Source organism: Sus scrofa, chromosome 13 (genome assembly GCF_054392235.1).
Source record: "Sus scrofa isolate SSC_HxYL_T2T_F1_AM1 chromosome 13, Sscrofa_HxYL_maternal_Yorkshire_Landrace_v2.0, whole genome shotgun sequence".
In the NCBI taxonomy this organism is placed as follows: Eukaryota; Metazoa; Chordata; class Mammalia; order Artiodactyla; family Suidae; genus Sus; species Sus scrofa.
Window position 1 is genome coordinate 176982523 of NC_139395.1, and position 17274 is coordinate 176999796.

Below are 17274 nucleotides of genomic sequence, written 5' to 3' on the forward strand. Positions count from 1 at the left end.
CCTGATATGCATGCTCATCTTTTGGCCAAGGTGGATTTCAGAGCAAAGTGTTATGGGATGGTATCAGGACTTATTATGGCTTTGTATCCCTTCTATTTTTGACCCTGGGAGTCTTTCTGCACGTGTGCAGTTAGGGTCTCCTTGACCACAAGGATAGCAAGTATGTGACCTCTTAATCTGTTGTTAAAGCAAGTCTTAGCCCCATCTCTGGCCTTGCCATTGCCATTGCCATTGTTTAAAGTATCCACAGAAGACAAATTCCAATCATTTACCTTGTCCCTGTTATTATTTCCAACTCTAAATATAAATATGTGGCTGGTTGTAAATGTGTATCCTGGAGCCCATCTATCTCCTGCCTCAGTTTGGTTGGGTGGTTGGGGACTTTGAACAAATATGATGGCCAAAAAAAATGTAAAGATATCTGTGTCCCATGCAAATTATCATTAAAAAAAAGATTTTTATAATCAAGTGGCTAGAATGATTTATTCTTGAATACCAGTCAGCTTCCTTTTCTAGCCACTTTTGCAGTCAGTTAGTGGGCTCAGGAATAAAGTAGCTGTGACAGCAGGGATGGATGTTATGCATCACCTTACTACATGGACTTCTGCTAAGTATGCCCAAATTGCCTATAGTCATTGCTGAGTGCTCACTCTGCAGGAAAAAAAAAATAACCTTAAGTCGCTCATAAGCACCATTCATTATGTGATTAGCCACCTACCAGGTGACAGGTAATTACACTGGACAGTTTCTGTCTTAGTAGTATTTTGTTCTTTCTGAAGTAGACACCTGTCCTAAATATCAATTGCATTCCCTATAGTCAATGCTTCTTGGACTTATCAGAATTCCTTATCCACTATCATAATATTCCACACAGCATTGCTTCTCATCAGGGAATTCACTTCTCAGCAAAAGAAGTGCAGTAGTGGGCTCATGATTAAAGGATTCACTAGTCTTACCCTGTTGCCTTCCAGTCTCAGGCAACTTGTTACATAGAATTGGGAGGGAAACCTTCTTAAAGACTTATTTACGGAAGAACTAGATGGAAACACCTTACAGAGCTAGGACAGGGTTCTCTAGAAGTCTTCTTATTTTCTGAATCAGAATTTAATATAAGGCACTTTTTCTCCCAGAGACAGGTTCCTTGAGTCCAGAGGTAAAGAGGTAGAAATGAGAGTGGCATTACTCACTATTATCTCTAGTAACCCTTTAGCATAATTTTGGCTTTATGTTCCTTTGATCTTATGCTTTGATGACCTAGATGTCTTAGGAATGGAGGGTGAAATATTCCCATCAGGACACAACAATGTGTCCCGATTGAGAAGGGAGTTAACACTGCTACCAGGCCATTTTGAGCTCCTCATTCCTATGAATCATATGCAAAGAGGGGAGTTACTGTGAATTCTGTGCTGAGTGATCTTGACTACCAAGGGGAAAATGTAGTACTATGACACAATGGAGAGAAGGATAAGTCTGTCTAAAATTCAGATTATTGGGGGCTGTTCTTACTAGTGCTATTCCCTATGATTAAGGTTAATGGCCAACTTTAACAAATCAATCAAGCAGGACTTATATTGGCCAGATGGTTTGCGAATGAATTTTGGGTCACCCCACCAGGTAAAGCACAGTAACTAGCTGCAGCACTTCCTGAAGGAAAAGGTAATTCAGATTGTGTAGTAGAAGTAGGTAATTATAAATACAGTATGATCAGTCACAGATGTGAAGACTAATTGTCATGAGCATTTCCTTCTTAATTTGGTAAAAATACATTTTGTATATGTGTGTGTGTGAGTTAGCCTGAGTATATAGCTGATGTGTTTTATTTTCACTAGTATTACCTTATTATGTAATGTAAAATATATTGACTATATATGGTAGTAATTAAGCATTGTTAATTTATATCATAGTGTTTAAGATATAAGATGTCAAGTAGAAGATTAAATGTCTTTCAAGGATTTATCTAATCTTGGAGAATTTAATGCATTTCCTTGTGAGCACAGCATATATGTCACATGTTAGATGGAGCTGTGAGCTTGCTATTGGAGATTAAATATGGATAAGGAATTGTGTATGGGTGCCAAGTTGACAAGGTTGGATTTATGGTGATTCATTTTAATGTGTCAAATTTGGCTGAGGAAAAAACATGTCCAGATATCTTGAAAAACATCATCTCAGGGTCTATCTGTGAGGCTGTTTCCAGAAGTGACTAGCTTGGAATGGGTAGACTGAGTAAAGCCTATGGCTCTCTTCAATGTGAGGGGACATCATGCAATGTGCTGAGAGGCTGACCTGAACAACAATAGCAACAACAGCAACAAGAAACAGTGGATGGTTGAATTTGCTTTCTGCTTGGCTGGTAGACACAGTGTTCTCATGCTCTTGGTGATTTTGGTTCTCAAGACTTCAGACTCAGTCAGAAATCTATACTATTGGCTCTATTGCCTCAGGCCTTTGCATGTGACACCTCCTGCCCTGGGTCTCCTGCATACAGAGGGAAGATTCTCAGCCCCATAATTGCATAAGTCAATATCTTAAAATACAAATCTTTATATCAATACAGATTTACTTATTTATTTATTTGTCTTTTTGCCTTTTTCTAGGGCCACTCCAATGGCATATGGAGGTTCCCAGGCTAGCAGTCTAATCAGAGCTATAGCCTCAGGCCTACACCAGAGCCACTGCAACGCAGGATCCAAGCTGTGTCCATGACCTACACCACAGCTCACGGCAATGCCGGATCCTTAACCCACTGAAGAAGGCTGGGGATCAAACCCTCAACCCCATAGTACCTAGTCAGATTCGATAACCACTCTGCCATGACAGGAAATCCTGATACAGATTTATTTTTAAAGATCTAGGATGTACCCTTTGTGGCTCAGGAGGTTAAGTACCTGACATAGTGACCATGAGCATGTGGGTTCTCTTCGTGACCTCTATCAATGGGTCTAGGATCCAGCATTACTGTGGTTATGGCATAGGCCTGCAGCTGAATCTCCAATTTCACCCCTGGCCCAGGAACTTCCATATGCCACAGATGCAGCTATAAAAAGAAAAAAATAATAAAAATCTATATCTATATCTACCTTCTCTCTCTCTCTCTCTCTCTCGCTTTTTATATATACTGGTTCTGATATTCCAGACAACCCTATACTAATATAAAAATTTGCTGTATGTTTAAGTTCCTGCTTTATATTGAAAGCTGGAGGGAAATATCATGATGCTACACTTAGCTATTTCTTTCACTAATGTATCCTTTAGAAGGTACCTTCTCAGAAGAAGTAAACATCATATTATTGTAGTATTTGGTATAAGAAATAGTATCTGCTATAAGAAATTTCATTGAGAACTATGACCTAAAAGTCGATACAGATTGACAATTGTTTTTTAAATGAACTGAAGTGTGATTCATTCACCTTACTCAAATGAGAAAGTGGAATTGATTGGCTATCATTACCTTCAATCATGGTTCCCCAGGGAAAGTTTTAAAATATCTGCAATTTGTCAGTCTTTGAAAGAGATGCTGCATTGAAATCTACATCCAGCTGCCCCAAACAGGAAAGAAGGACAAAACAAAGGGTGGAGGCCTTTAAAATTTTTGCATACTACTGTTTAATTAGAGGATAGAGAATATATATAAAAACTCCATTTGACTGGTCTCTAAATAGCTTAATATAAAAATTTCTCTCAGTGATTATTTTTATTTACTGATTAAAGAAGTCTTTATTTCAAAGTCTCTAATTTTTTATTTTTTTACTGTTATTTCCCCAACACAAATTTTTTTCTACTGTACAGCATGGTGACCCAGTTACACAAACTCATATACATTTTTTTTCTTCAGTATCATGCTCCATCATAAGCAACTAGACATAGATCTCAGCACTACACAGCAGGATCTGATTGCTAATTCATTCCAAAAGGAACAGTTTGAATCCATAAACCCAAAGCTCCCAATCCATTCCACTCCCTCCCCCTCCCCCGAGACAACCACAAGTCTATTTTCAAAGTCCATGATTTTCTTTTCTGTGGAAAGCTTCATTTGTGCCGTATATTAGATTCCAGATATGTGATGTCATATGGTATTTGTCTTTTCTTTCTGACTTATGTCTTTGTGACTATTCCTTCTTCTTCAACCTTTTGGAAAAGTTTAAGGAGGATGGGCACCAGTTCCTCTTTATATGTTTGGTAGAATTCGTCTGTAAAGCCATCTGGTCCTGGAGTTTTATTTGTAGGGAGTGTTTTTATGACATCTTCAATTTCATTTCTAGTGATCAGTCTGTTCAGTTGGTCTGTTTCTCCTTGATTCAGTTTTGGCAGGCTGTAAGATCCTAGAATATTGTCCATTTCTTCCAGATTGTCAAATTTGTTGGCATATAGTTGTTCATAGTATTCCCTTATGGTTTTTTGTATTTCTGCAGTATCCGTTGTGATTTCTCCTTTTTCATTTCTAATTTTGTTTATTTGAGTCCTTTCCTCTTCTTAGTGAGTCTAGCCAGGGTTTTCTCAATATTGTTTACCTTTTCAAAGAACCAGCTCTTGGTTTTATTAATTTTCTGTATTGTTTTTTGAGTCTCTATTTTATTGATTTCCTCTTTACCTTTATAATTGCCTTCCTTCTGCTGACTTTAGGTATTTTTTGTTCTTCTTTTTCTAATTTGTTTAGGTGGAGAGTTAAGTTGTCGATTTGGTATCTTTCTTCTTTTTTGAGGAAGGCCTGTATCACTATGAATTTCCCTCTGAGCACTGCTTTTGCAGCATCCCATAGATTTTGAGAAGTTTTGCCTTAATTATCGTTTCTCTCAAGGTATTTTTTAATTTCCTTCCTGATTTCCTCATTGACCCATTGGTTTTTTAGTCGCATGTTGTTTAGTCTCCGTGTAGTAGGTTTTTTCTCATTTCTTTTCCTGTTGTTGATCTATAGTTTCATGCCATTGTGGTCAGAGAAGATAATTGGAATACTTTTATATGATTAAATTTCTTTGTTAGCTTTGTTCTGCAGTATGTGTTCCATCCTTGAGAATGTTTGATGTGTACTTGAGAAGAAAGGGTATTCTGATTTTTTTGGATTTAATGTCCTGAAAATGTCAATTAAGTCTAACATTTCTATTCTGTCCTTTAGGATCTCTGTCGCCTGATTGATTTTCTGTCTAGAGGATCTGTCCATTGGTGTCAGTGGGGTATTAATGTCTCCTACTATGACTATATTCCCATCAATTTCTCCTTTTATGTCTGTTAGTATTTGTTGGAGGTATCTGGGTGCTCCTATATTAGCGATATATATATATTGATAATTGTAATATCCTCATCTTGAATGGATCCTTTAATCATTAAATAGTGTCCTTCTTTGTCTTTCTTTATGGACTTTGTTTTAAAGTCTACATTGTCTGATGTGAGTATTGCAACTCCTGCTTTCCTGTCTTGTCCATTGGCATGAAATATATTTTCCCATCCCCTCACTTTCAATCTATATGTGTCCTTTGTCCTCAAGTGAGTCTCTTGTAGGCAGCAGATTGAAGGTTTTTGCCTCTTTATCCAATCAGCCCCTCTGTGTCTTTTGATTGGAGCATTCAGTCCATTGACATTTCAGGTGATTATTGACAAATGTTTATTTATTGCCATTTTAAACCTTGTTTTCCAGTTGATTCTTTGTTTCTCCATTCTTCCTTTCTTTTTGGTTGGATGGTTTCCATTTATTTTCTGCTTGAGTAGTTTTCATTTTTTGTGGATGTAATATTTGGTTTTGATTTGTGGTTGCGCTGTTTTTTAAGTATGGTAACAAATTCCTATAACTACTTGCTTTAGCCTGATAGTCATGTAGGTTCAAACACATCATTAAAATGAAAAAAAAATCTATTGATTTCCTTACTTCCCTTGCCCACATTGTATGATTTTGATGTCTTTTTTTACCATCTTCATGATTAGATCTATGCTGTCTTATTTAAGTGATTGCTTTCCAGTTGTAGTTTCCTCCATCCTAGTAATTCTTGTAGAATGGGTTTTGTATTGCTGTACTCTCTTAGCTTTTGTTTGTTAGAGAAATTCTTTATTTCCCCTTCTATTTTAAATGATATTCCTGCTGGATAGAGTATTCTAGGTTTGCATATTTTTTCCTTTCTATGATTTAAATATATTTTGCCACTTCCTTCTGGCCTGTAGTGTTTCTGTAGAGAAATTATTTGATAGCCTTATGGGGGTTCCCTTATAATTGACACTTTGCTTTTCTCTTGCTGCCTCTAGAATCCTCTCTTCATCTTCAACTTTTGTAATTTTTATTATGATATGTCTTGGGGCGGGCCTGTTAAGGTTCAACTTGTTTGGGGACCTCCATACTTCCTGTATCTTGATATCACTATCCTTTAGATTTTGAATGTTTTCAGCTATAATTTCTTCAACTGTATTTTCTATCCCCTTATATTTTTCTTCTTCTTCTGTAAATCCTATTATGCATACATTGGTCCACTTTATATTATCCCATAGAACTTTGATATTGCTTTCATGATTTTTCATTGGGTTTTCTGTCTGCTGTCCTGTTTGGGTGATTTTCATTATTCTATCTTCCACATCACTAGTTCATTCTTATGCATTATTCATTCTGGTCTTTATTGCCTTTAGCTCAGTTTGTATCTCTGCAAATGAATTTTCCAGTTTTTCTTGGCTCCTACGTATATTTTCTAGTTCCTTTTGAGGGAGTCTGCACTACTGTTCATATCTTCTCTTCATTCCCTCAATAATTTCACTATCTCCCTTGTGAATTCAGTGTCTGTCAGACTACAGAGGTCTGTTTCATTTTTTGGCTGTGTTAGGTGAATACTCCTGTTGCTTTAACTGGGAATGGGTTCTGAGCTTCTTCATCTTGCTCGTGTTTTTCTATTTCCATGAATTTGGGAAAGCCAAACTAGTTTGGCACAGTCCCGTGCTGGCCAGCGAAGTGTTTCCCACAGGTGGCTGGGGGTGGCAGGCATGGTGCACCACTGGGGCACTCCCTGCAGGAGGGCAGGATAGGCCTGAGCACAGTGTGCCCACCCCTCAGCTGGCAGTGTGCACTTCCCCTCAGCTGGCAGGGGTGGCTGGGATGCAGCATGCCACCAGGATGCTTCCTATGGGTGATGGGGCTGGTCTGCCATGGAAGGCTGGTGGCTTCTAGCTTCAGGGGTGGGGGGATGAACTGGGAATGCTCTGTTCTCTGCTAGCAGGTGGACAAGCATGTGCACTGGGGTGCAAGGAGTTTTCTATGGCAGCCTTCCTCTTCTCTTCTCCCCTCCCCAACAATGGTGCCTTTTCTCTCCTGCAGGTCCAGACTTTCTCCTGGATTCCCTCTGTCACAGCTTCCCACTCCCCAGCCCTTAGTATATTTCTCCCTAGTCCCTTAGGCTGTCTCCACACTGCCAACCCCAGTCCACTCCCAGTGACTGACCTCCAGAGCCTGAATTTCAGTGCCCAGCCCCCTCCAGAGCATCTCAGGCTGTGGTGTCTGTGCCAGTGGTTCAGATGATCTGTGTGTCTCTCACTCTGCTTTTGGGTTCTCAGACCTGCTGCTGCGCTTTTCTTGGTGTCTTGGAAATCCCTCCAACTCAGCTGATCTTTCTGTCAGCTAGGTGGCTTCCCAGGGTGCAGGTTCCCTTTCTCCTTCACAGCCCCCTCTTGGGAATGCTAGTCCCATCCTGATTCCCCTTCTCTCCCTCTCCTCTTTTCTGTTGTTTTAGCCAGTTATGTCAAGAGTTTCTTGCCATTTTTGGAGATTTAATTTCTTCTGCCACCATTCAGTTGATGTTCTGTGCAAGTTGTTTTACATGTAGATGTGTTTTTTAATGTGTTTTTGGCAGAGGGTGAGCATGTCCTCTCACTCTTCTGCCATCTTGCCTTCCAAAGTTCTCAATGATTACTTTAGAATGTTAGTTCTCTACATGTGGTCCCACCTCAACAGTGTCCATGTTGCTTAATCAGAAACACTAAATATGGAGCTATCAACTTATGTTTTCATGAGCATCCAGGGATCCTAATGCCCACTTAAGTTTGAGAACACAATTTTAGCAGAATAGCTTCTACACAGATAAGAAGAACAACAAAAGAAAGCCTGGATCAGAGAGATTTTGACATATGCCTAAGACATATCCTGATGAGATTTTGTCATAGCTCGTGTAAAAGTCAGTCTTTGAGAAATACCATTCTAGTTTTAGCTGACATTTATTTGTTTTTGCCTAATCCTAATAGAGCTGTTTCTTTGAACATTACCTAAGATAATTTTGTCAGCAATCTTCTAAACAGTAGAAAGTATTGTAGAGTTGTAAGAATAAAATGATTATACATGTATATAAAGAGATAGTGTCTATGATAGTGTCTATTATCTCCAAGTTGAGATAAAGAATACACCATCACAAGAAAGATAGTTTCAGATATATTTTTTGTATTTCTATTAGACGTTTAATCCATCATCACCAGCATTCCAGGTAAACCTAGTATTGTAATATCAACCTTTATTTCTATATATTCAATAAATAATGCAGGTATATTTTAATAGGTCCTTTTTAAGGTAATAGGCAGATTTTATCTTGTCCAAAATGTGGACCTTGCACAGTATATTTTACCACTTTCCCAACACAGACTAAAATGGCAAAATAATGTACAAAATGGATAAATCTATGACATAAGTGAGAGTGGGATAATATTAATGGACAAGTGATTTTGGTGGATTTCTGGAAGGCATAAAGTATTTGGGATTGTACTGAAGGGCAAACCAGAGCATAGGAATCAGACATGCAAAGGAGTAGGCTGCACAAGAATTCTGAAAGTCTGAGAGGCCCCCAGCTGGGCTCATCCTTCCCAAAATAAGACTTGACAAGTGATACCACACTCATGTACTCAAAGCTTGATATCAACCTTATTAGTAAAAGAAAAAGGCAATTAAATGCTTAGACTTTATGGTTTCAGAAAAAAATACACACACAAAGTTTATAATATCATTCTATATTTTACTTCATAATAATAAATGAACAATAAGCATCTAGTTAAATGACTGAAAACTATCAGAACAATGGGGTTATTACATAGCAACAAAAGTTAACAAACTCTGGACATATGTAATAACATGAATTCTCTGGGTTGAAAGACCAAAAGCAGCTGGACTCCATTTACCAGAGCTTGGGGTATCTCTCAGGGCAGATGATCTGATCTAATCTTGTGTCCTACAAATTAAGAAATGCATAATAATGACATTTATTTCAATAACTATGTTTTATCTTTAAACCAAACATCTAATTAAAAGGCTTCTCCCTAAAAGGTTGTCATATTCTATCCCAGGAGCTAATCATAGTGTTCAGAACAAGAGTAATTCACTTGAAATATATGATACTTGTGATTGTCATAAAAGAATCCTAAGAAGGTGAGCTGCATGCAACAATGATCTCAAGCCAAGGAATCTCATTGGGCTTATGATCATGTAGAAAATGATTGATGCACACTCACTGAATTCTCTGTATTTATTCTGTGAGATTTTTGATTTTCATAAATGTCTAACCAGTTATTATTTAGAACTTCATGTGTGTAAGCCACTCTGCTATGTACTGCAAAAAGTAACAAGAGTTTAGGACTCCAAAATTACAATCTAAAAGAATGTGTTAGGAAAAAATAAGTAATATGCAAGTCTAAGTGTTGTCAAAGAAGAACATATAAACTGACAATGTTTCCAATGAGTGCACATTTCCATCCCTTTAGGGTAATCTGGAAATGCATCAGTGATAGTTTAACATAGGATAGGCCTTGAAGAAAGGACGTCTTTGAAATTATGAGAGGGAGCTGGGAAGGTGGATTCTCTGTGGAGAGACCCAAAAGACCAAAAGAACGTACATGGGGAGTGAAACATATCCAGTCTTTTAGTAACAGATCTTGGATATAACACAGAGTTCAGTAAGACAATTGTGAAGAAAGGATTGGGAAGTAAGTATTCAACTGTGGTATAATTGAAAAGACCTCAAATTATGCCAGAGTGAACAAATGCAAAGGGAGGAAGGAAGGATGAGATAGGTACATAAATATAGATGTGTGTGTGTGTGTGTGTGTGTGTGTGTATACACACATGATATTGTCTGAACATACTGAATTAATAAATATATGCCAAAGTGCGTAAGAGAGATACATACATACATACATACATACACAGACAGACAGGCAGGCAGGCTGACTGGAGTTCCCATTGTGGCTCAGTGGTTAATGAATCCAACTAGGAACTCTGAGGTTGCAGGTTCAATCCCTGGCCTCACTCAGTGAGTTAAGGATCTGGTGTTGCCATGAGCTGTGGTGTAGGTTGCAGACACAGCTCAGAGGCCACATTGCTGTGGCTTTGGAACAGGCTGGGGGCTACAGCTAAAATTTGACCCCTAGCCTGGGAACTTCCATATGCTGTGGGTGTAGCCCTAAAAAGACAAAAAGACAAAAAAAAAAAAACGATAGACAGACCAAGCTATAACCTGGTAGTAATGACATTCCATTAAAAATCCTTGAAGAGTGATATGATTTCACCTGAGTTCTTTTTACAAGAATAATCTGGTCGATATATTTGGGGAGTAAGAGAGAATCACCATAATGGAGGGAATAAGTAGGGTTTTGAAGATCACAGAGATAGGCAGTTATGAGGTTGGGGGTTTAAATGGTAAGAGAAGGGATGGACACTGAGGTGAATCACTCATTATGGAGTATAATGAAAATGAACATTTAAGGACTTTGGGGTATAAAAAACAAACTCTTGTTCATTGCCATGTCTTTCTACTGACTGGGCAATATGAAAGATCATCTTAACATTATTTGAACTATGGTAATATGCATTTAACACTTCTTGCTGTCCACCACATGATCCAGTACCCTTTACATGTTACTTTTTCTTTCACTAATTTTGCTTTTTAAAGCAATTCTAGAATATTGATCATTGTTCCCCATTGTGCCACTTCTTCCTTATCCAAAGTAAATCTTCAGTCTATTAGCTTTCTTAGTTAATGAAGCTTTGCAGATTGAGCAACAGCACAGAGATGCAGCTACAAAGGACCTTAAAAAGGCATCATAGGCAGTGAGACAACTTGCCTCTGTCTTTCTCTAAGAAGCATGCTAAACTAAGAGCATCTGTTACACTGTAGCTCTGTCTTCATTGTCTTAGATCTCTTGTCCTTTTCCCTCACTGCTTTCCCATTTCTCTGAGTGATAGGAGTGTTGATCCCCACAACAAGTGAAATTTACCAGACCCCAAATACAGTGAAATACATGACCTTTTGATGGCAGGTGGAATTCCTGGTATTTATATCTGTTCACTCAAATATCAACCTGCTTCCATTGTAGAGTTAAATGTGTTTAAGGTCTCTAACTATATGGTTTATAAATGTCAAAGACATCATAAACAAGTCCCCTACAGAGGAATAGCATTATTTTAGTACTTAATGCATTTTTAAAATTACATTGGAAAGCATACAAGCATATGAAATGTTTTTTTTGTTTTTTATTTTATTTTAGTACTCTATAAAGAGTTAATTAAAATTTTATATGTTTTAGAAGAACATATAAAGGTATTTTAAGGAATTTATTAGGTACTAACATCTTGTCCTTAAAATAATAAGAAATTTATATATGCAAAAAACTTTGAACACTAATCATCACATAGTAACATGTAAACTATACAGTCACGTTAATGTTTTAATAGATAGGAGAACAGATATTAGTTTGACACATGCCCATATTTCTTTAACACCTTTTTCAGTGTGTCTATGACTTTCTTATTTCTGAGGCTGTAGATAATTGGATTTAAGAAAGGGATTATGACAGTGTAAAATAAGGAGTCCATCATATCTTGATCATCTCCTTGTGCAGATCCAGGGCGCACATACATGAAGAGAAGTGGCCCATAATATAAAGAGACAGACAGGAGGTGGGCTCCACAGGTGGAGAAGGCCTTCCTTATGCTTTGTACAGACTTCTTTTTTAAAATTGTAAAAAGAACTAGTGTATAAGAGACAAGAACTGTCAGTATGGTGAACACCTGAATTGAGCCAGAGAAAATGAATATCATCAGAACATTAATAGAAGGATCAGTACAGGAAATTTTAATTAATGGCATGACATCACAATAAAAGTGGTGTACTATGTTAGAATTACAGAAGGTTAATCTGAATAAAAAACCTGTATGAATTAAGGCATGAAGAAGGCCACCTATATATGATGAGACTAACATTCTCATGCATAGCCTATTGCTTATAATCACTGGATAAAGTAATGGGTTGCAAATGGCCACATAGCGATCATATGCCATTGCTGCCAGAAGAAAACATTCTGTTGTTACACTGACTACAAAAGAAAAGAATTGTACCACACATTCAGAGAAAGAGATCATTTTACTCTGAGCGAAGAAGTTGATCAGCATCTTGGGAGTCACTGTGGATGACAACCAAGTATCCACAAAGGCCAAACTGCCAAGGAAAAAGTACATAGGAATGTGAAGTTGAGGGTTATTGCAGATGAGAGCAATCAGACCAAGGTTTCCCATGAGGGTGATGAGGTATATCAATAGGAACAGCAGGAACAGAGGGATTTGCCACTCTGATTGATACTTGAGTCCTGAGAGAACAAACTCTGTCAATTTTGTTACATTTTTTGTTTCCATAGTCTTAATAGATGATCTCTGAAATAAAATACAGTAAATGTGATAAAAGACATTCACAAATTTTAAACAGTAAATTTGTTGAGGTTAACTTAAATAAAACCATGCATTAACCATTAACTTGAATGATCTTTATTTTATTTACTTTTACTATGATACATGAAAACTATTTGTAGAAAATGTTATGTTCGAACAATGCAGTTATATCATTGAAAATTTTGTACAGAAATGAGATTTAGAGGATAAGAAAAGCATTCTCAAGATGCGCGAGTTTAGAGGATACTATAGAATGAGGGCAAGAAATTCTGTGTGTGGGACATGGATTCAGCAACAAAGTAAAGATGATAGAAGGGCCCTGTGTATAAAATTAAAATTATGACTTGAATGCTACATTAAGATATTTAAATTTATTCTTCAAGCAGTTGGCAAGAAATGAAAATTTATTAGACAGGATGTGACAACATCACTTAATTTTGAATTTAAATACATTGCAAGGAGAAGAAACTCAAGTCATAAACAGTAATCAGGAAACTGGATATTTCCAGTGGTTCCCAAACCAGATTACACAGTCAGAATTGTTTGGGGGAGGTTTTGGTGCAAAACATAGATTCTGAAGTATTACTATAGAAATTGGATCATTTCCATACTACCCAAAGCAATCTACAGATTCAATGCAATCCCTACCAAATTACCCATGACATTTTTCACAGAACTAGAACAAACAATCCAAACATTTATATGGAACCATAAAAGACCCAGAATCGCCAAAGCAATCCTGAGAAACAAAAACCAAGCAGGAGGCATAACTCTCCCAGACTTCAAGAAATACTACAAAGCCACAGTCATCAAAACAATGTGGTATTGGTATCAAAACAGACAGACAGACCAATGGAACAGAATACAGAATCCGGAAATAAACCCTGACACCTATGGTCAATTAATCTTTGACAAGGGAGGCAAGAACATAAAATGGGAAAAGGAAAGTCTATTCAGCAAGCATTGCTGGGAAACCTGGACAGCAACATGCAAAGCAATGAAACTAGAACACACCCTCACACCATGCACAAAAATAAACTCCAAATGGCTGAAAGACTTAAATATATGACAGGACACCATCAAACTCCTAGAAGAGAACATAGGCAAAACACTCTCTGACATCAACCTCATGAATATTTTCTCAGGTCAGTCTCCCAAAGCAATAGAAATTAGAGCAAAAATAAACCCATGGGACCTCATCAAACTGAAAAGCTTTTGTACAACAAAGGAAACCCAAAAGAAAACAAAAAGACAACTTACAGAATGGGAGAAAATAGTTTCAAATGATGCAATGTACAAGGGCTTAATCTCTAGAATATATAAGCAACTTATACAATTCAACAGCGAAAAAACCAATCAATCAATGGAAAAATGGGCAAAAGACCTGAATAGACATTTCTCCAAAGAAGATATACATATGGCCAACAAACACATGAAAAAATGCTCAACATCGCTGATTATAAGAGAAATGCAAATCAAAACTACCATGAGATACCACCTCACACCAATCAGAATGGCCATCATTAATAAATCCACAAATGGCAAGTGCTGGAGGGGCTGTGGAGAAAAGGGAACCCTCCTGCACTGTTGGTGGGAATGTCAACTGGTACAGCCACTATGGAGAACAGTTTGGAGATACCTTAGAAATCTATACATAGAACTTCCATATGACCCTGCAATCCCACTCTTGGGCATCTATCCGGACAAAACTCTACTTAAAAGAGACACATGCACCTGCATGTTCATTGCAGCACTATTCACAATAGCCAGGACATGGAAACAATCCAAATGTCCATCGACAGATGATTGGATTCGGAAGAGGTGGTATATATACACAATGGAATACTACTCAGCCATAAAAAAGGATGACATAATGCCATTTGCAGCAACATGGATGGAACTAGAGAATCTCATCCTGAGTGAAATGAGCCAGAAAGACAAAGACAAATACCATATGATATCACTTATAACTGGAATCTAATATCCAGCACAAATGAACATCTCCTCAGAAAATAAAATCATGGACTTGGAGAAAAGACTTGTGGTTGCCTGATGGGAGGGGGAGGGAGTGGGAGGGATCGGGAGCTTGGGCTTATCAGACACAACCTAGAATAGATTTACAAGGAGATCCTGCTGAATAGCATTGAGAACTATGTCTAGATACTCATGTCGCAACAGAAGAAAGGGTGGGGGAAAAACTGTAACTGCAATGTATACATCTAAGTATAACCTGACCCCCCTTGCTGTACAGTGGGAAAATAAAAAAAAAAAGAAATTGGATCATCAGATCATGAATGGAGTTTAATAATATGCATTTAATGATTGCTCCCCCAGTGACTTAAAGTATATGAAGTTCTCAATCCACATGATGCATGTGGAATTAGGAGTGATGAGGAAGACAAAGAAATAGATCAGAATAAGTCAGAATGAAGAGTCACCTGTATTGTCAAATGCAAGGTCCTGGCTCCAATGCACAGTGAGGCCAAACAAATCAAAAATGTGGGAATTTGGAGCATGTCTCCTGGTGCTACACAAAAACTGTCATCCACTCGAGAAGCCAAAATTCTATAAACTGACTTTCCCATTCCTCTTAAATCTAGAGTGAGGGTGCGTGATCTAATGTTAGCCACTCAAACTCATCTACAGTGGATATAGAATAAAAGAACCCAGGATCAAATGTGTACAAAAGGAAATTCTGCTTGCCAGGTCAACCAAAGGAACAACATCATGGTCCCAGAAAATGCATCCTGTACCCACAACAATGGCCTTGTCAGTGTGAGTTGTGGCATTCAAGTTTAGCAGCAATGGCAGTAGCACTTATTGAGCTAGAGCTGAAACATGATTTGGGGTGTTGGCCCTCTGACTTCTTTCTTTGTGTCCTGACCATTTCTCCAATGGGTTTCTCCAACTTCCATTTCTTTGTTGGAATCATTTTCCCTTCAATTAACACATTTCTTCTTGCAGCCAAAAGCTCTGGCTGAAACAAGAGGAGAAAAGGAAAGACCAGAAAAGGCTACTAAGCAGAGTGATCAGGAGGAAAGATCCTCCTTTCTTGAGAAGAAGGAGGACAATGGAAAGCTGAGTGTTGGGAACTTAAAGAGAGGAAAATAATCAAAAAGGCAAAGGAGAGTACAGAGTAACAGAAACAAATATATATATATATATATATATATATATATATATATATAGAGGGGGGATGGACATATAGATCTTTAAAAATAAATCTGTATCTATATAAAAATTTTTATTATATAATAATGGCTTTTGCACTTCTGAGGCTGAGAATCTTCCTTCTGTAAGCAGGAGACCCAGGGCAGGAGGTGTCACATGCAAAGGCCAGAGCCAATAGAGACAATAGTATAGATTTCTGACTGAGTCTGAAGTCTTGAGAACCAAAATCACCAAGAGCATGAGAACACTGTGTCTACCAGCCAAGCAGAAAGCAAATTCAACCATCCACTGTTTCTTGTTGCTGTTGTTGCTATTGTTGTTCAGGTCAGCCTCTCAGCACATTGCATGATGTCCCCTCACATTGAAGAGAGCCATAGGCTTTACTCAGTCTACCCATTCCAAGCTAGTCACTCCTGGAAACACCCTCACAGATAGACCCAGAGATGATGTTTTTCAAGATATCTGGACATAATTTGACACATTAAAATGAATCACCATAAATCCAACCTTGTCAACTTGGCACCCATACACAATTCCTAATTCAGGGCTAATCTCCAAATAATGACAATAGACAGTTCACAGCTCCATCTAACATGTGACATATATGCTGTGCTCACAAGGAAATGCATTAAATTCTTCCAAGATTAGGAGGTAAGAGAGAGAGGAAGTATCAGAGAAAGGCTGAAGTGGAAATAAGGGGAAAGTCTCAGAGTTTGGGGGGAAGGGAAATATTTGTTTTAACTCTGGTTTCACCAAAAGTTTTCAAGGCAGGAAAATCTTGCTTTTTCCTTTATTCAAAATTCAAAGTTTATTTTTGCATTGGATTGGTGTATGAATTAGAGTCTTCAATTTTAAATTTACATTAAAATTATATTGTGTTTAAATATACTAGCATTGCCTCACTCATACTTAAAGGATGTTTTTCTCCTTGTTTTTACTGTGATAAGAGCTGACTTTCTCTACAAATCCTTCAAGTATTTTTAATGGCATTTGCTTCTCTACAAGTTTCCTTTGCAGAATAAAATTGATCCAAATATGGACCTTAATAAAGGCAGTATAAATATCCAATGCCAATAAGTGCAGTTGTTAAATGTGAATTTGTTAAGAATGGGCTTTACATCCATGCAATCTCAAAACAGTAAATAATCAAAAATCTGCAGTTCACTGTGTGGTACTTATTAGGTAGAAAGCTGAAAAGAGCACTGGATGGATATTTTCACTATTTTGGCATATAGTTTTTTAATGAAATAACTTAAGATGTGGATGTAAAAATAGAAAAGTGTGGTTAATTTAATGAAGTAAATATTTTGAGCACAATTACCAAAAAGATTTCTTACACAGTAAAGTTTTGAGCTAAATGCTTTAACCTACTTTTAATTTGTTTACTATTCCAGTTCACAGAAATGTATCTTTTGGAGTAATTATAATTATTAAAAATG

General features: G+C 37.4%; 2 protein-coding genes across 2 annotated transcripts in view; one reads left to right on the top strand and one right to left on the bottom strand.

Annotated features, from left to right (window-relative positions):
• Positions 1-17274, top strand: part of LOC146397788 (uncharacterized) — a 797689-nt gene that overhangs the window by 666083 nt on the left and 114332 nt on the right. The gene's annotated exons all lie outside the window — the stretch shown is intronic.
• On the bottom strand, positions 11690-12676 carry LOC110256352 (olfactory receptor 5H8-like). The gene has a single exon (XM_084989987.1). It carries the CDS (start codon positions 12629-12631, stop codon positions 11690-11692), a length of 942 nt encoding a protein of 313 aa, XP_084846113.1. The 5' UTR covers positions 12632-12676.

What these genes read in the sequence shown, in the direction of transcription:
- LOC110256352 (XM_084989987.1), bottom strand. Translation starts at nt 12,631, where the DNA reads ATGGAAACAAAAAATGTAACAAAATTGACAGAGTTTGTTCTCTCAGGA.